The sequence below is a fragment of the Porites lutea genome, chromosome 3 (assembly GCF_958299795.1).
Source record: "Porites lutea chromosome 3, jaPorLute2.1, whole genome shotgun sequence".
Lineage (NCBI taxonomy): Eukaryota > Metazoa > Cnidaria > Anthozoa > Scleractinia > Poritidae > Porites > Porites lutea.
In genome coordinates this window covers 38,445,686-38,466,235 of record NC_133203.1, presented here as the reverse complement: position 1 = coordinate 38,466,235, position 20,550 = coordinate 38,445,686, and the positions used below count along the sequence as shown (strand labels likewise).

General features: G+C 37.2%; 1 protein-coding gene and 1 long non-coding RNA gene across 2 annotated transcripts; both read right to left on the bottom strand.

Moving 5' to 3' along the window:
* Positions 1 to 10,363: 10,363 nt before the first annotated feature.
* Positions 10,364 to 20,227, bottom strand: LOC140929724 (uncharacterized). Its single transcript, XR_012164779.1, has 2 exons — positions 19,673 to 20,227; positions 10,364 to 10,546 (listed from the first exon to the last, which is right to left on the bottom strand). It is a non-coding gene; the product is annotated as an uncharacterized lncRNA (long non-coding RNA).
* Positions 11,327 to 12,239, bottom strand: LOC140929978 (uncharacterized). Its single transcript, XM_073379652.1, has 2 exons — positions 12,097 to 12,239; positions 11,327 to 11,786 (listed from the first exon to the last, which is right to left on the bottom strand). Exons 1-2 carry the CDS (start codon positions 12,237 to 12,239, stop codon positions 11,327 to 11,329), a joined length of 603 nt encoding a protein of 200 aa, XP_073235753.1.
* Positions 20,228 to 20,550: the final 323 nt, after the last annotated feature.

The window sequence follows — 20,550 nt, the reverse complement described above, 5'->3', positions numbered from 1 at the left end:
TCTTTGGTGCACTCAGGCCTCCATAATGTTGATATAATTGTAAAAATTAGTCGGCCACTTACGTTCACAAGAAAACACTCAAAACATATTGTGAACATCATATTTTTGCGATATAGAAACATTTCCAAACCGATAAACATACTGTGAACATCATATTTTTGCGATATAGAAACATTTCCAAACCGCCTTCCAAATTTAAGATCTATTTGTGCACAACTTGCTAAATTTAATCTTTTGAAAACCAGCACTTGAAGCCTATACGTATATACCTAAGGCCGGTAAGTATGCCGGAAATTGTACGATAAGAGTTTTCCTTGATCAGTTGTTGTTGTTGATATGGTTTCACGCTAAACAATGCCTGAACTGCTGTTAACGTGACCCGGCAAAAGTTGAAACCTAACCAACCATCTCTCCTCGATAATGTTGGGATAGATGCTCATCTTAAGTCTATAAAAGGGGTTAAAAAAAAAAGACCTGACCCAGTGTGGCGGGGTCAACACATCAAAAATGAACGACTTTACTTTGTTAGGTGTAGATTAAGGTATATGAGATTATCCACCCACACAAAGTTGTCAACAAGTTCACAAATTTTATGTCTAACTAGGGGATGACTTCAATAGGTCGCGTTGTCATTTAAAAATAGGAAACTTAAGCAAAGCTAGGCGTTTTTGAGCGACGCCCCTCTACCGAAAGTGAACTTTTTACATTTCTGAGCAGTCATTTTGCCAAAATTTTCAGTTAAATCGTCTCTTCAAGTGTAAAGAAACTAAGCAATACAAATTTTATAGCGTCAAGTCATATTAAAAAGAAAAAGTCCTCACTTCCGGTTGACGTGCGTCTCTCAAACACGCCTTTGCTCCCTATTATGTGGACCACACTATAATTAGTTATAAGTTGAATTTGTTTTTACTCTAGTCAACGTGTGGCATCATAGTTATTTATCCCATGTTAAATTACCCGTCATTTAATTCTATTCCATTTATTTTAAATGCTAGACCCTCACCGATTAAACTATTGCAATATTGCAGAAAAAAGGGGATATCAACAGTAAACCTCAACTACGAACGTCGTTTATTTATTGGATACAAATCTTTGAAAATTATAAGATAAGTTACATCTTTCAATCACGGATGTGCTTTTCTGTATGCACCTTACCTAAGTCTGAACCAGAACTAGAGCATTAGAATGAAAAGGCTTGACCCTATATTGTCCATCAAAATATCTTAATGTTGATTTCTCATTCCGCGACTCTGACTAGAGAAACATTGATATTAGGGGCGTTAATTTTTGCCTTTGATACTGGACGTCGGCATGCCATGAGAAGCAATATTGAGATATTATAACTGCATTTTTCCCCCTTTCCTGGCTTTATTATCTAGTAACTCTCTAACACGCCGTCCCCCGCCCGGGGGTAAGAAAGTTTCATTATGGACGGTCTGTTAGCATTTCTTTTTTCGTATGGCAAGATAGCCTGCGCTACAGAAGAAACTAACCTCTGGTTAAGTCCGTCTGCGAAACAGAGACGAAATCCTTGTGCTAAGCCCTCACCTGTGTACGAGGATTTGAGTGGCTTTCTTAACAGACCAATCATGGAGCGTATCGTCGATTTGCCAATCAGGATGCAAAGAAATTCAAAACACATTTTAGGTGATTCATTGATTCCGTTGGGGGTGCGTTGGGTTTAAGTTACAGGGGTGTACGCAGGCTAATGGCAAGATTTTTAAAGATCGTATAGTCTTCGAAAGTAATGTAGGTATGCAAATGAACCTGATAAACGCACATTTTAGTGATTCCACTTGAAACATCCCCTCCCCCGCCGGCTTGAATTGCGTCCACTTGATGGTGTAGGGCAGCCACACTTCAAAATACAAAAAAGTCATTCGTCCTTCTCTTGGGAGAGGAGAGTCCATAGAATCAGTAGACATGTTAAAATGGGACATAAAAAACTGATCACATTAAAAATGTTAAAAATGACCTCACTGCACCCGAGTGAGTGTGGCATAGTTCAAAAGTATTCTCTTGTACATGTTAGAATTCTAGTCTGTTTGGTTACTATTATCTATTAACTCTGTCCTTAAAGGCGTAGATAAAAGTATTGTGAGGTAATCTATCCTGAAAAAGTTGAAAACAAGTTCACAAACACTAGACAAAAATCGGTGATGACTTAAAAAGATCAAGTGGTCCATTATGTGGAACACTCGTCGGTTAAGTCTGTTTGGTCACTATTTGGAAGAGTTGTTTTGGACGCATTTTAATCAAAGCAGGCATGATAGCATCATAATTATTTATCTCATGTGAAATAGCTTTCAATTTAATTTTGTCTCATTGTATTCATTTTTAATTCCAGAAAAGACACCTATCGTTCAAAATATTTCTAACATTGCTGACAATGGATATAGAGAGTAATAATATAGCATCAATTCCAAGCGACGTTTTTTTTTTTGCAAGTCAAACTTTAAAAATATGATTCGATATTTCTTTCAATCATTAGACCGCTTGAATACTAATACATAGAGGATATTACATGGCCGCGCGGAGATACGAAATTTCTCTTCGAGTGTTGAGAAATATTTCACGAGTGAGCGCAGCGAACGAGTGAAATATTTTCAACACGAGAAGAAAAATTTCTTATCTCCAAGCGCCCATGTAAAGTGCTATTTATTATATAAACACCAATGAAATGCCAAACCATTTCAATGAAACAGTTTTTTTCTGCGGAAGGCGCGAATTTATTACGTAGCCATCGCAACGGTGACATTTTCACATGTGAAAATAACATGTTATTTTCACGTGTGAAGATATCATGTTTTCGCGCGAAAGCTGATTTGGAATTTCATTGGTAGCCTGCGTAGCTGGCGGTATTGTGTAGTAGTCGTGTAGCCACGCAGGCTATTTCATTGGTGTTTATATAATAAATTTAATTATTGTAGTTTAAAATTGTCATTGATTCATTGATTAATAATGGTAATTGAACTGAGTGGAGTGCAATTTGGTCTCAAATCATACGCGTGATTTCAAAATCCAACGAGCGCGCATTTCAGACCAAAATTGCACGACACGAAGTTCAATTACCACTTTATTACATCCATTTTGAAATCGCAGAATTTAGTCAGTACTAACATTTTATTGATCGAGTAGCCGGTTTGTTAAAAAGCCGAAACAAAAAGGCTTTTACATCTCATTTTGTATTCGAAACAGAAATGATGCGATATAGAACAAAAATATAATGGTGCGATTTAAAACAGAAATGATGCGATTTAGAACATGAATGACGCGATTTGGAACAGATGCGATTTAGAGCAAAAAATGGTGCGATTTAGGAATAAATCACACTGCTGAGAGCCAATCAGATTGCACGGATAGCCAGTGATTTCAAAGTGGATGTAATAAAGTCATATATTTTATTTTTTTTAAAAGTTAACTTTCTTGTAGGCAGCTAAGTTCAGTACTGGAAAGAAAGAGTATTAGAGTGAAAGGCTTGAACCTAGAGTGCCCGTGCAAGATGGTACAACGTTGATTTTCTTACGCGGCAACTTTTACTAGAGAGCGTTAATTTTGCACCTGATATACTGCGTTTTTGCATGCCGCGAAGGGAATATTGATATATTATAAAAGAGTTTCCCCCTTCGATCTCCTGGCAGTATTACCGAGCGTGTCTCCCCTGTTGTCATGTTGGTCGTCTTGCAAGATTTCGGAGCTCGTATCGTGATCAATAATAAGGTATTACTCTCCCGCCGGCTTTATTCGCGACCACTTGATGTTGAAGGACACTCTTGAAAATATAGAGATAGTCATTAACACTGCTCTTAGGGAGGACAGTCCATGTAATAAAAGGACATTTTACGGAACATGAAACTGCTCATCACAATAATGTCAGAGAGGAAAAAACAGCAGCTCAATATTGTCGAAATCTCAATGTTTCTGAAGTTAGATCAGCTATTTATTCATATATGGACACCGCCAAGAGGTTTAAGAGGTTGAAGTGCGTCCTTCATTTCGCGTGCTAAAGCTATTTGAAATAGTAAAAAAAAACAAAAACAAAAACAAAAAGAAGAAGAAGAAGAAGAAGAAGAAGAAGAAGAAGAAGAAGAAGAAGAAGAAGACGAAGACGAAGACGAAGACGAAGACGAAGAAGAAGAAGAAGAAGAAGAAGAAGAAGAAGAAGAAGAAGAAGAAGAAGAAGAAGAACAAATTCCTTACAGAAATATAGCAGAGCAATACACCAGCGCTGACTAAAATTGAAGAGGTTTTTCAATACAAAATGATAAAATGAATTAAGAGTTCATGATATTTGACATCCTTTAACTGCATGCACGTAATGTTAGAATGATTTTTATTTGTGAGTTGCTTCTCACGAGGAAACAAAAAATAAAATGAAGGTTAATTTATTTTATAAAGTCATAATATGATGCAATGTCAACGTGTATGATGATTATGCAAAAGAAAGACGCAAAGCATGTAACCTATCCAAGAAAAGGTACATTATGCCATAAGGTCAATTTTATTGGTACAGCACGAGCGAAGAGGGCTCTATTCTCCTTAGAAAGTAGCGTGCAAATCGTTAGCCTAAAATTATCTTTATTCTTCCAGGACAATTTAATTTGTACTTTACACAATCTTTTTGTCAGATCTAATGAGAATAACTCTCGTATTGGCGACTGCTAAAGAATTACAGCTGCAGAGTGAAAAAAAATATGGCAGCTGATATCATTACCATGATGATTTTGCAATATCGTTGCTTGTTTTTAAGAGAAAGAATATTTATTAATAGCCCTAGACTAACGCCAAAACTAAAAATTATTTCACAGGCCTAGTATTATACTTTTGAACTGACATTAAGACCAGCAGAAATTCCATTTCCACGAAAAAAGTACTTAGATAGTCATGACTATGATGAAAATTACACCTAACTAACCCGTAAAAACGACTTTATCCCGGGTCAGCAGTATTGATCGAAAACTTTTAACCGGGTGATGGGTTCCTGACATGGGCCTTGAAAATGGATCTAAGTAACTACATTTTTCAGATTGTTAAATTATAAAGACAAACAAAAAGACGACACCAGATACTATTTTATCGCTTCATGTCAAGAACGTTTCCTCAAACAAAGATAAAGTGGTTTCAATATTGAGGTGGCCAGAATCAACAGCACTTTACAGGCGAATTCCAATTCCTTGTCATCATGGCATGAGTTTTACTGTTTGTATCCCTGCTTATCAATGCCAGGTTAGACTTATTAAGGTGATGATACGTTATTCTGAACCACATGATCTTATCCGGCAATTCAAACCCATTCAAACATTGACAGTTTGGTTTGAGAGGAAAAACTACAATTAAAAGGAAAGTACAGTATTTTAAACTTCACCTGGGGAAACGAGAGTAGTTAAAAATATCTGCAAATATGTGAAAAATGCATCCTGGTGGGAATAAGCCAAAAAAATATATAGAGATTACTTCATGGGCAGGTCGCGTTACCGGATTTTCTCACGAGTTGGTGATGTATCAGAAATCTCACTCGCTCGCCGCGCTCGCTCGTTCAATTTCTGATACAAACAATGAACCACGTATTCACTCACGTTGACTCAAATAGATTCAGTCAGTATTTATGAAATAAAAATAATATACAATGACCCAATTAGTATTGTCAAAACTACTAAAGGGAAAACCCAATTATATTCAGATTAGACAAAGTTTGATTTGCCTCAGAAATTAGACTGTTCACATTCCCTTATTTTCCCGCAAAATCATCGTGATCGATCAACAATCGTTACCTGAGGCTATTTTTATTTCAAAGGGATCGAGCTGAGGGGGTGGTAGGCGTCGGGCTTTACAAGCTGGACTCTGTTCATTTGAAACTAAGATGGCTGCGCGTGTCGGTAACATCTCGACTATCTTCCGAACTAAAGACAGGTGATTATGAAAAGTCTAATTTGAAACTAACCTAAGAGATCGAAGTATATCCTCCCCTTCGTAATGAAGCTTTCTGAAATATCACAGTGACGCGACACGGAAATATTCATCCAGACCATAATTTTTGTAAATTGAAAGAATAACTTCAAGTAAAAAGGTGTACATCTATAAAATGAACAAGGAATTTGGAATTCATGACTTATTTGATATCCATTCTATGTGTACTCCTACCATACAAGAACGAAGTTAACTGAAGATAGTTGCCTAATGGAGCGTCGATAAATATGTTATATAATTAATTATCTAAAAGAAATTTCATGACGCACATGTATATTATCCAGGTAAAAGGGAAGGCCTATTGGGATGTTAATTGATTGCCCCTTTCCGGTTCTGTGAGGAAATTATTCTGTCATGCAAACAAAGAATAATTCAATCGATCTGTAAGCAAAACTTACGACCATGTCTTAAGACATTGAAAACCAGATATACAGTATGCTACTAACTTAACCTGAATGGAAAGATTGCTAACATTTCTGTAAAAAAAAAAAGAAAAAGAACGGTTACGTTTGGCTAAGTAACTCGAATAACCCACACTTTACGACGTCAATCGATTTGAATCATCCGTGTGACGTCTTGACGTGGGAAGAAAATTTTTTCAAAGGATGTAGACAGGTGTTTGAATTCTTCTTAGGAATAGAAGAGGACATTTGAGGCACACGTGAACAACACTACAACAACACTATAATAATAATAATAATAATAGTGAGAGTGTTTCTAGATAAGAGGCAAGGACAGCATCTGACAAGTCCCTAAGGATGCTTGTATTGAAGAGAAAGAAATGCAAAAAAATGCGAGGATTTAAGAACAGAATTTAAGTTGCTCGTCTGTGGAATGTGAATGTTACAGCAATTCACTCAGCTTTGGTTATATGTTGACAAAAAACTTACAAAGGAGCTCGAGTTTTCAACGGATAGGAGTGATCGTAGGACTGAATTTCTTTAGAAAGCGGCGATAAAACTGCTAGGATTTTGGGAAAAATTCTCGATGTCTACGGCTATAAGCACGCCCTGAATTGACTTATGACCGGAGAAAATCAAAGCTATGAAATGATAATAATAATAATAATGAAGTAATAATAAAGCTACGTGTAAACGGACGCAACATTGTTGGATGTTACATGTTCCGCCCGTTTGCACAGGGCCGGGTTAACAATAAGATAGTAAAGAAGAGAAATGATAATGATGATGATGATGATAATAATAATAATAATAATAATAATAATAATAATAATAATAATAATAATAATAATAATAATATCGTCCACAATGCTATAACTCAAATTACGCTAAATGATATTGTGTAAAAAGGGCCATATTTCCAGAAGTTCAAGAGGCTGAAGTGTACCCTTCCTTCCGCAAAAAAGCCATTCCTTACAGAAATATGAATAGACCAAAAATAAATAACCTATGCCACTGATATTAGTAAATAAAGAAATGAATGAACAATGATTTTAAGGTAGCGCATCCACATAGTGGTTCTTTTTTTACCATTCCTGGTGGAATTGGGATTTATAAATGTTGGCTCTTGAGGAGAGGAGTACCCGGAGTAAAGCTTCTCGAAGCAAAGGCGAGAATTAAGCACAACAAATTCAACCCACATAATTATGGCGTTGACGCCTAGATTTGAACCCGGGCCACACTGGTGGACAGCGAGTGCGCTCAACATTGATCCATCCCTTGCCCCCTCATGCAATGAAATCAAGCGAAATAAAATTCAAACAACTAAACGTAATTCGTTTGCACGTCTTGGATAAATTTATTGTTGAATCTAACGTTCTTTGCAAACTATTGTCTCCAAGAAAGTGGTCTCTGTTGGAGACATCTCAAATTGAAGAGTGAAAGTTATTTGCGGATTGCCTCTTCTACAAATCACTGAAAAGGCGGCAAATGTACTTTCTCTACAAATCAATATTGTACTTGCAAACTTGAGTTATGACGAGAATGACTCGACTGCTATAGAATACAGCGACCTTGAGATTTGATTCACAGGGAAAATATTGTAAATGATAAATAAACATGGTTTTGCAATATTCTTTCTCGTTCAATTAGCAAACAAATGATTGAAAAGTTAAGACTCACTCAAAGACCATGCATAATACTATTCCTAATTTATTAGAGACTCAATTTCAAGGTAAGTATACGCCATACTTTATGACGCTAAAAATAATTTTGCTCCTGAAAATGCCTTGATATTGCAAGTTAAAAATACGGAAGTGTGGGCTGACATGCATTAGGCTACTGAGGTTGTTAAAAATAAATAAGGTGTTTGTCATTGTTGGTTGTGGCCTATTTTGGGCCTATTTTTGGTTTTTCATGCATAACATGTTATAAAAATCCCTTTAATTCAAGCATGTTGAAGCCATTTTTAGTTATCTTAGTATATCTATATCTTTATTTGTAATTATCTTTTACTCATTTAGCGTAAATATTTTTTATGATTTTGATAAAAAGATTTGTAAAATTTAGTTATTAATTACTATTGTGATGCGCTTTTGAATATTTTATAGAAAAGGCGCAATACAAATAATAAATGTTATTGTTATTGTTATTGTTAAAGTTCTGCTATTAAAACCGAACAAAAACCAACCTCAAAACATGGTGCTGTGTTGTTGCTTGGCGAAACATGATACTGCATTTCTCAAAATAAGAACCTGTTTCAAAATGTAGGCTAAGGGACCGGTCATTATTTATCACCTGGGGGGGGTCGGAGGATTTTGGGCTAAACACGATGAAATTTAGCCGATCCCCCCTTTAGATGTTATTTTATTGAAGTGATCCCCCCTCATAACTATATATAACTTTCGTGACCCCCCCCCCCCCCCCCCATGTCTTTGTACCCATATTCACCTTTCGACGTGCACTGTAAATGACACTTTGAACAGTGCGTCTGATTTACGGTCATTGATCGATAGCAGACGTAAGGAGCTGTTTTCAGAGGACCACACTCTAAAGTCATTTGCAGGCGATGAGTTGGCCTATTTAGAAGAAGCACATAGGCGAATCACTACACTGCACGAGGAACTTCAGTCCGCATCCAACAAGTTGACAACAGCGCATATTAACCTGTCAAAGAAGTTTCCCCTGTGCGCGAGAAAATCAACAATGTCAAGAAGAAAGAAGGAAAATAAGAGGAAGGTCCGAAAAACCAAGGACAAGCTACTCAAGCAGAGGGCACGTCATCTCTTAGGAAACTTGACCTCAATCGAGGTCGCGGGGTAAATTTTCGGTTCAATCGAAGAGAATGATAGAGTTACTCCTGTAGATAGCATCAATGCTGACTTTGCTAAGAAACTAACAAGGCGTTTGCATCTAGACCCTTTGCTATGGCTACTAGAAAAGGGTATTTTTAGCACGACCCTAGCAGTTTTAAAAACAAGTTCTTATCGAAAAGGGGTCTAAATAGACAATCCTAGCCTAACAGGCTCTTAAAAGGTTAAGTTTACTGCAGTTGAATTATACAAACAATCAAACCACAAAACCAGATGTTAATTGCCTCTTTTTGTTTGTGTTTTACGATTATATTATCTTAACTACTATTTAATTAATGAAGCAATACTTTTTATCTAAAATAACTATTTTGTATCTATATTCCTTCTACTCATATTCTTGTTTGGGTCACCTACTCGGTTAGTTCCACAAACTATTTACGTGTCCCAAACCCTGCAAAATGAACCTACAATTGAAATCCTCTTTCCATTCACAAATATGCAATCTCTCGATTTATAGATTTTAAAGCACTAATTTGTATTAATTATAATTATTCTGTGTGAGTCTAAATAAAAATTGACTTGACTTGACTTGGGAAGAAATTATCTTTAAGGATAGTTTATTTATTTATTTAGTTTTAGTATTTACGAGTAAGGGGCTCCGTTCAAGCGCGCGCTTCGCGTTCGGGTGCCCGTCCCCCCCCCCCCCCAAAAAAAAAAAACAAAAACAAAAAAAATGTCAATATTCTTGTTAAGACTTCCTCTTGGACCTCGCAAAGTAGCGACCTGGAAATAGAAAATCCGTCTTTCGTTATTGTATTTGCCACTCTTGCTCGGCATTTTTAAAATAATTTCTAAGGAAAATTATTATTATTGAGATTGAATTCAAAGCCCTCCCCTGACTTTTCAACTTGTTGATTTTATGATTACTTGATATACAGCTCCTTACACGTGATTATTGGCAGTATGCCTACTGAATATTAATGAGCTTTTGGAGTGTGTTTACAAAGAAAGCAGCTAAACCGAGGCGACCATTTAACGACGAAAGAATTTAGATCCAACTCTGTCTCAGCTTTCACAGTGAATGAAGGAATACATGTACATGTACAGCGGTACATACACGTGATTATGTCATGTACGTTTGGTCCAAGGTTTTTAAGTTTGTTGTCAGAAAAAAAAAAAACTTCCTGAATGTACTAAAATCTTTTATTTTATTCCAGAAACTTTAAGCAGTGAATTTTACAGTAGATTACCTAAAGAAGATACTATTGAGAGCTACAAAGATTAGACTGTTTTAGTCTTCGCTTTGTTGTTTTCCACTAATTTTACTTCTTCCTGTCAATCTCCATCAAACGAGCATTTGGGGCAAATCTAAAAAAAGGAAAGAAAAATAGATGAATGAGTTAACTGGCATTGGTGATCGGTAAAAAAAAAAAAAAAAAAAAAGCAATTGTATACAATTTATTAGTGGTACATTGTTTTTCAACATTCATTTTTAATAAATTCGGCTAGAAAAAGTCGCTGAGCACGTTAAGGTTTTCAATAATATAATATAACTATTTACCGAATTCCACTTTCCTGAATTAAGAAGAACTCAGAGAGTTTTATCCGTTTAATTGACATCACTCAATCTCATAGAAATAATTGTTAAACGTCAGAAAACAACAGAAGCAAACAACCGAAAATCAAACATCGGTGCGCGTCCAGTTTTTCCATACATTATGAAAACCTTTACAACTTAAATTTCACCACTCGTAGATCGAAAATGATCGAAACTTTATTTCATATTTATAAATCATATATCACCAAACCGCGCCAAGGGGAGTTTCAAATTTACTACCAGTAAGCTTCGCTTAATTGTCTATTTCAAATGCAAATTAGAAACGGTTTAACAGTGGCCGATCCAGGCACTACAAGTGATCATAGTTTTAACAGGAAATCAAATTATAAAGCTTGTATATTTATTTAACAGTCGCATAGGTAGTTAGTAAAAACGAACGCAAGACTTGTTCAGTTTCATCAGTGAATGCCGTGGGACCAGTTACAAGATAGCTGAGCTTAAATGTCGTTCTCTTCGCTGGAAGTCAACGTACATTTAATTAAATATTTAAGTTAAAGGTGTACTTGCCATGTTTAAACATTTATTTGCCATTAACCGCGACGACCACGACCCCCACGTCCTCTTCGCCCTCTACGTCCTCTTCGTCCTCTTCGCCCTCTACGTCCTCTTCGTCCTCTTCGTCCTCTACGTCCTCTACGTCCTCGACGACCACCACGTCGACGGCCTCTACCTCCGCGACGACCACCACGTCTACGTCGAAAACGACGAATTACTCGCCGAGCAACTCGTCGGAACCGTATAGGGGTGGGATCTGAAAAATCGTTTGCTTGACTGAGTAAAGAGTTTTCATCTTCGTCTTCTTCCTCCGCAACTTCGCCATCACTATCTTCTCCTTGCACTTCGTCAACAGCATTTTGGTCTTCGTCTTGTTCATCTTCATCGTCTTCACTATTGTCGTTTTCATCGTCAGTATCCTCGTCCGGGTTTTCATCTTCATCTTCTAATTCTTCGTCGTCATCTTCATCTAGCACGTATGTCAGTTCTCCATCACTAAAACCAAATCAATTGATTGCAATGTTGAAGTAGGAATTTAAGGTACTCTTCACTTATTTGAACGAATTATGTGATTAACATTTACAATGCAAAACCGGCCTTAACGGAAGTTATTTCCGAAAGATAGCTCATAAAAACGCTCAAACCTGAAACTTAAAGAAAATTGTTCCTAAAACAAATGTTAAAGTATGTGACCCCCGGCCCCATGTTGCTGATTTATTCATGTTTTTTTTTTTTTTTTTTTTTTTTTTTTTTTTTTAACCTACACTGTTTTAATTTTACGTGTCGCAACATTTTTTTGTCTTACCCTTCACGTTGTTCTGCCTGGAAATCGTTGGCAATTTCATTCATTTCATTGTTAATTGTTTTTTCTGCATTTTCGTTGAATGGAAGAGCCAAGCTGAAGGCCAGCGTATAGCCAACCAAGGCTAACAGGATTAAAGTCTTCATCGTTTAGCCTTATCGCGACTTCTACTCTGTGGAGCAAAGAACCGTGCTTTTATATCTTTGGTGGGCCCCTTCTCAAGCATGCTATATTGATATTGTAAATATTAACCATCGACTTACGTTCACATGAAAATACTCAACACATATTGTGAACATCAAACCCCGAAATTCCAAATTTAACATCTATTAGTGCATAGCTTGCTAAATTTAATAATTCTGATAACCCACACTTGAAGCCTATACCTAGGGTCGATAAGTATGCCGGAAATTGTACAGTGAAAATGTTCCTTAATCAGTTGTTGTTGATGATTTGTTTTGTTGTTGTTAATATGATTGTTTTTCCCCAACTTATTTCCTTGCCATAGAGAAGATACTCTGCAAATTTTACTTCAGTCTGTTTCTCAGCAGGTTTTATTTGCTCTTTGGAACTCAAGAATTTAAAATGCTAAAAAATAATGTTTTTTTCATTTCATTACTGAGTGAGATTGCGGACTACTCCAATGGCCTATTTCTGTTAAGAATATACCTTTTTCAAAAAATATTGTCAATAATGAACGTACGTGCATATCCTAGTTCCGCCTTGATCGTATGATAACGGCCAAGGATAGTCTAATATGTGACTGACCACCAGTATTTGTTGATCCCATACTTCATGTTCAAAGCTCCCCTTGGCGTATGGAGAAAGCATTGCGATTTCTTTGATTTACCATTGTTTTATGATTGCGATTTGCCTCCAGTGCATGTCCCCTTTTAATATACATGTATCTGCTCATTAGGGAAAAAAAGACCCTATTTTCCACCAATACGTCGAATAAAGACTTTATCCTTTCAAGAGTATCCTCCCAAATAAAGTTGACACAAAGTCTAAAACGCTGCTAGCCAGATTGTGCGCAGGAAAATGATGCGTAAAAATAATAAGAGATAATAAGAGAGGATTTGAGAAAAAATGAAATGTGAATAATAAATGCCCCGATGATATATTAACAATGAGATGTGAAAAATTATAAAGAAACAGAAAGGTGTGACAAAATTAAATTCTTAAAGTTAGTAAACGATCGATGGTGATTGGTTGCTACTATCACACATATAGATTAACGCGTGGTCTCAAACAACCATTTTCCCACTGTTGAATAATACTGAGAAACCATAACTCTACTATTGTGGGAAGATGTCTTGGGTCGACGAATATAGAGAGACCATCACATACCTGTCAAAGGCAGAAGTTCTACTTTGACGTAGACCACAACAATCTTTTGTATTTAAATGGACTACCGAAACAGTAATCACAGCACCAACAAGACGCAGCAGAAAAACCTAGAAAATCCAAAAAAAATCACAAAAGAAGGCAAAACCCTGCACTGCAGGACACAGAAAAGGGCTCTTTTAGGAGCCACCAAAAGAATAAAAGTCTCTAACCAATAAGAGTATTTTTAAGTAGTATTTGACGACTGCACTTCGTTGTGAAATATTTTCGCATCAACATTCCTATTTCAAATCAAATCAAATCAAATCCTTTATTTAGACACGTAACACCCAGGAGCACTGAAGTTCTCGTTAAAACGTGTACGTGTATACAAATCAGAAAATTAAAAATTAAAAAAAAAAATAAAAATTATGCTAGAAACCTATACATTTTTTACTGTAAAAATACTAGCTATAAATAGATCTACAAAATGCCTAATAGCAGAATCTAAAACTAAAACTATTTACAAGCACTACACCCTAAGCCATGTGAGCTTTAAGAAATCGCTTAAATGACGCGATGTCTTGTGATTCTCTGACTTTTGGAGGTAACGCATTCCAAAGTTTGCTGGCTAAAAATGTAAAGGAGCGATGCATTAACTCCAGATTAAAGGGAGGTAGATTTAGCCTTGTGCTAAGCCTACGTAAGTTGTACTGTACATCCTTAAAATTAAAAAATTCTCTGATATAAGGTGCCCCCTTGTCATACAAGCATCTGTATAACATAACTAACGATTGGAATTGCCTACGTTTCTCCAAGGACTTGATATCAGCCATCTTGAGGAGGAAGTCATAAGACACAGACTTCGAATAGCCTAATATAGTTCTTAATATAAAATAATTAATTGTCTCTATTTTGATAGTCTCCGCATTGCCTACTCCCAGTAAAAGGGGACTACAGTACTCTAGGTGAGGGAGAACATAAGCCTTGTAGAGACGAACTAATACATCCTTAGAAATGAACTTACGTATTCTCCGCAGAGCCGAAACCTTTGCACACGCCTTATTCAGCTGTTCCTTTATGTGCGCTTTAAATGTTAATTTACTATCTAGGACCACTGCTAGGATTTTAAGTGTATCCTTCGTATGGACATTAGAATAATTAAGATCGAATTCGTACTGGTATGAAGACGGACCAATGGCAATAGCTTGCGTTTTAGCGGCATTAATCTGTAAAAAATTCATTCTAAACCATCTCGATAGCACACTCAGATCGGACTTAATTACAAACTGCAAAACCATTGGTGAGACATCAGAGGCATAAAGTGCAGACGATTGTTCTTACAGTTTTGTCGTAGAAAAGTTACGTTTAAAGTGCGCTTGCTTTTGTTTTTGGCGAATAGAAAGAGGAACTTAAATTGATATAGAGCATGTTTATCATGGTTATACAAAGTACTGCGTGCTTATTGCGAAAAATCTGACAGCTTATATAAAACGAGGCGATTGTTACACTTAAAGCGTGCGTGCCCTCGTTTGTGATATTAGAACGAGGAGCAGTTTTACAATGAATATTATATTTGTTTTGTGCTGTAAACGTAGTAAGAAAAGCAAGCGAAGAACATTTGCATTTAAAGTGCGCTTGCTTTTGTTTTTGGCGTAAATTTATATAGGGCATGCTTATGTTGGTTACATAAAGAAATACTACATTTGAATATTACATTTTTGGTGCTTGCTTATCTTGCCTTTACATTCGGTGCGTGCTTATATTAATTATAAACTTAGTGACGATTGTTTTTCGATTTGAAGCGCGCTTCTTTTGGTTTTTGATTTACAAGAATAAATCAAGCATAAAACCTAGAGCGTGCATACCGTGGTTTTTGGGTTGTTTTGATTTACAGAAGAAGGAAAATTACATTTGGAGTGTGCCTTTCTTGGTTTTTGCGCTTGTGTTGGTTTATGGTTTATAGAACGAGGAATATTACAATTGGAGTGCGTCTTTCTTGGGTTTTGCGCTTGTGTTGGTTTATGGTTTATAGAACGAGGAATATTACACTTGGAGTGGGCCTATCTTGGTTTCTGCGCTTGCGTTGGTTTATGGCAGTTATAGAACGACGAATATTACATTTGGAGTGCGTCTTTCTTGGGTTTTTCGCTTGTGTTGGTTTATGGTTTATAGAACGAGGAATGTTACAGTTGGAGTGCGCCTCTCTTGCCGTGTGTTTATGTGCTCAGCATACGGACCATGAGTAATAGTGACGGTTTGTGCAGAACGTACGGTCCGTTAACTGCTCTTAACGGTCCGTACAGTATTGGACATGACTGGAGGCAAAATAGGCAGAACAACAATAATGTAGAACAGAAGTGCCCTCAACTTATAGGATAAAATTCCTAACACGAATTTTGAAGGATGTTGTCGGCTAATGCCATGGAATAATTCCGCTCACAGCTGATATTGACAAAATTAGACACCGACATACAATGTGACAAGATAAAGTTATCATATTAATAAGCGTTGGGTTTATCTACACAACCTAATGTTGTTAACTATACCAAATTATACATGAATTGAGGGCATAAATACGCCAAGCGTCATCGTAACATGGCCAACACATCGTTGATGGGCCATTCACCATTATAGGGCCAACCCACATATTAAATTCGACAAATACAATAAGTAACCCACTATGTAATTAAACACCGTTAGAAGTAAATCACATACATGTAGCCCAGTTCTGAGGATTACAAAGCAAAGAAATGCCTTTTAATAAAACACCCTATAGCAACTATATTATAAACAATACTGCCCGTGAGCAACATCAGGTAACAGGACTTGACGATTAAGGGACTGTAGTTCCAAATGTTCCCAAACAAATACAAGCTAGTGGTCGGCAAAAAGTGCTTCCAGCATTCTATTAAACGGGCAGTCTTTCTGTTAAATTCCACCAGAGGCAAACCCCTGCTGTGTTGCCACCGAGGAACGTCCATGGCCTAAAATTTGGAAACAAAAAAGCCAAAAAAGCGGCTCTAAAATCAAGAGCGATGGATGATGACGCATTGAACACACGCACAAAAACATAGAGTTATTCCCGGGCTTTTAACTTGCGAAAGAAGGCGGAAAAGAACCTGGGGAACACTTATTTATGGCAGTCAAATTTGATGTAATCAGAAAACGATGTGGTAAAGAAAACGAATTTTGTTGTCTCTGAAAGCAAAAACCTCAAATGATTCAATTCGTAAAGGGCCAGAAATTATGCAGATTGATAGTACTACATTCGGTCTTTGATTTTCGACAGAGGACCATGGACTAATATCTCAGATGGAAACAGTGGCCTGCAGAAGAGATCAGTGGTTTGCTTGGGCTGAAAGCAAGGTCACTATGGCGGATTTTTGTACTTCTATTTAAGATTTTTGACAGTGAAAACCGCATTGATTACAATTCGCTCAGCTCAAAGACCCTTTCCAGTTTCGACCTTTTCTCACAACTAACAATCTTGCACCGACGGCGACTACCAGATTATTCTAAGGGATCGATTGAACAATAACTTAATCCATACATTTTACTTTTAGTAAACTGAGAGCATGTGACTGCGGGGAGCAATGTTCCCAAATTTCTGGCCATGTTTATAAACGCCCACCATCGCAAACGAACTCGACGGACCGCAAGTCAGGGTCACCCAATAAATACATTAAAAAACACTTTTAAGGCTATCCAGAGTACTTTTAGATCTCTAGATAGAAATGCATTTTATGCTGCGGTATAAAATTTGTATATGTTCGGTCATGCATCCTGAGGCAACTTAAGTTATCCTGCGTAGCAGGCGCTTGGAAAGTAGTGGGCGAAAGAGAGAACGGCTGAAACGCAGGCTAAACTTAAGTCTTTTTTGAATTATTACGGCTTCAGAACTACTTTCCCGAAAATTTTAGAGACAATTTAACGTTTTAGGAAAGTGAAAATTTTTCTAATCCCTCCCTCCATCGCATTTTTGAATCCGAAAATTTTAGGTTTTCTTCTTACGACGGAAAATAGCAAAACTGGCCTGGGGAGTGAGATGTGAAAAATTAAACTTTAGAAAATCAGTCGTGGGGAATTTATTATTTTCAGGGAAAATTGTACATGAATGGAACAGTCACCTACAAATTTTTAGCTGTCCTCAAGTAATAGAAGATGTTAGGCAATATTTGCTTCTGGGTGCCCCTGGGAAGTTATGATCCACCAAGTCGAATAGTTCCCTTATTAAAACCTTAGGGGATTGCGAACTCAGATCATCTCTCCCGATCTCCAGAATGATGATCCTAGAAAGTGGCTCGTTAGCACATTTAAGGCGGAATTCCTGGGCTAATCGAGGGACGGTCAAACCACGGATGCCATAGAGCGAAACGTTCGCAGTTTCACTATTAAAATCCACAGCGACATGGTTATCGAATTTGCATCCCAAGTCATTACTAAGCCTCTTAACAAAAGAATGACCCGCAATATTTAAAGTACATAAAAATTGTAGCCTAAGCTTATAATAATTCCTCCAAATGGCGCGAAAATAGCACAAATGTGTGGATCCGAAAAGCTGCCGATAGGGAAAAATCCCCAAATAGCCGACAGGGTCTCGAATGCCAAAGATTGGAAAAGTAATAGGCTTTTTGCATGATGGCGTCATTTTAATACTACGACCTTAATCCTTCAGGTTTTTGCTCTCTTGTGCAGATTAGCGCTTTTATTAAAAAACGAAAAGAATTCTGGTCGTAGTTAAGTAAAATGACGCCATCGCGCAAATGGCCTATTTTTACGGCCTGACTAAGTTAAAGGGTGAATTTATTTGCATCATTCATAAGCGTGGCCGTCTTTTCCAGCTTTATGCCGGACTTCCCTTCTTTGCAAACCGTTTTGAGTTTGTAATAAATGTCTGTTTACAAGAATGCAGGTAAACTGGGGGGACTATTTAAATGACGATATAGTCTAACTGTGTCTGTCAACACGGCGTGAATGAATTAGCATTTTTTTCTGGGGATGAGTCGCTGGCCTCTCAGAGCCCCTACCCTATTATAGTCTATTCTGTGGCCAATTATCGACCCCATCTTAGTCACTTTTGGGCAAATGTAATTTTCGCGATCCTTACTTAGTCACTTTCTATTTATGTTATCTACATTATATAAAATGAAGAACACTTTACTTTTCACCTACAGTAAAAACATTCTGGTACGTTTGCTAACCGTAAATGTGAAGAACTTTCTAAGCCCAAAAATCCGAAAATGTGCGACCCCATTCTACCAAACCCGCAAAGAAGATTTTTTTGGCTAGTCAACTCAGTCGTGAAAATGCGACCCCATCTAGCGGCACCTCCCTATTAGCTTCTTATAAGGAAGTACTCCCCCCCCCCCCCCCCCCCCACCCCAGGTACATGTGCACCGACATAATTTATGCCATGTAAGTTTGTTCCAAGGTTGTTATTTTTGTTACCGAATTACTAGGTGCTAAGTTAGAAAATCACAAAAACTTCCTTAATGCAATAAAAGATTTTATTTCATTCCAGAAACTTTGGGCAGCGAAGTTTACAGTAGTATATGTTACCGACACAGGATACTATCAAGAGGTAAATTAAGCCGTTTTACTGTTCGCTTTGTTGTTTTGTCAATCTTCATCAAAGGCATATTTGTGAAAATCTGAAAAAGGAAGAGATGTTGAAAAATTAGTTAACTGACTTAAGTGGAAAAAAAAAGAAAGCAGTTTTATGTCGTCATACTCAACCAACCTAACAGAAAGAAAACAACAACAACATACACACAACGGAAACAAAACATCGGTGCTCGCCAAGTTTTGGTTTATGCACTATGAAAACTTTATAACACTGAAAAATGTCAACGCTCTTTAGATTCATTGATCTATGTTATAACTGCCAAAAGGAGACTTTAAAGTAACAAACACTATTCCAAAGTGACAGAGACGTTAATATTTTATTAATCATCACCAAGATTCGACCAGGCGAGTTTCAAATTACTACTGACGAGTGAGCTCGGCTTAAGTTTCTAATTTGAACACAAATTAGAAACGGTCATTCTTCAGCCATTATAAGTGATCATAGTTTTAACAATTAAAATCAAATTACAAAGCGTGTATATATATTTGGCAGTCACTAGTAGTTATTAAAAACGAAAACAGGACTTGTTCAGTATCATCACTGTATGTGGGACCAATTACATGATAGCTGAGCTTAAATTTCATTCTCTTCGTTGGTAGCCAACGAACATGTAGGTGTACTTACCATGTTTCAACATTTATTTGCCATTAACCGCGACGACCTCCACGTCGTCTTCGCCCTCTACGTCCTCTTCGTCCTCTACGTCCTCTTCGTCCTCGCCGACCACGTCGACCACCTCTACGTCCTCGACGACCACCACGTCGACGGCCTCTACCTCCGCGACGACCACCACGTCTACGTCGAAAACGACGCGTTACTCTTCGAATCACACGGCGGACGGGTCGTCCGACACGACGAATTACTCGCCGAGCAACTCGTCGGAACCGTATAGGGGCGGGATCTGAAAAATCGTTTGCTTGACTGAGTAAAGAGTTTTCATCTTCGTCTTCATCCTCCGCAACTTCGCCATCACTATCTTCTCCTTGCACTTCGTCAACAGCATTTTGGTCTTCGTCTTGTTCATCTTCATCGTCTTCACTATTGTCGTTTTCATCGTCAGTATCCTCGTCCGGGTTTTCATCTTCATCTTCTAATTCTTCGTCGTCATCTTCATCTAGCACGTATGTCAGTTCTCCATCACTAAAACCAAATCAATTGATTGCAATGTTGAAGTAGGAATTTAAGGTACTCTTCACTTATTTGAACGAATTATGTGATTAACATTTACAATGCAAAACCGGCCTTAACGGAAGTTATTTCCGAAAGATAGCTCATAAAAACGCTCAAACCTGAAACTTAAAGAAAATTGTTCCTAAAACAAATGTTAAAGTATGTGACCCCCGGCCCCATGTTGCTGATTTATTCATGTTTTTTTTTTTTTTTTTTTTTTTTTTTTAACCTATACTGTTTTAATTTTACGTGTCGCAACATTTTTTGTCTTACCCTTCTCGTTGTTCTGCCTGGAAATCGTTGGCAATTTCATTCATTTCATTGTTAATTGT

Excerpts from the sequence above, each read along its gene's own strand:
- LOC140929978 (XM_073379652.1), bottom strand. The coding sequence starts at position 12,239 with ATGAAGACTTTAATCCTGTTAGCCTTGGTTGGCTATACGCTGGCCTTC. Across the intron at positions 11,787-12,096 it reads CAGGCAGAACAACGTGAAGG|TGATGGAGAACTGACATACG; the intron begins GTAAGACAAAAA and ends ATTTGGTTTTAG.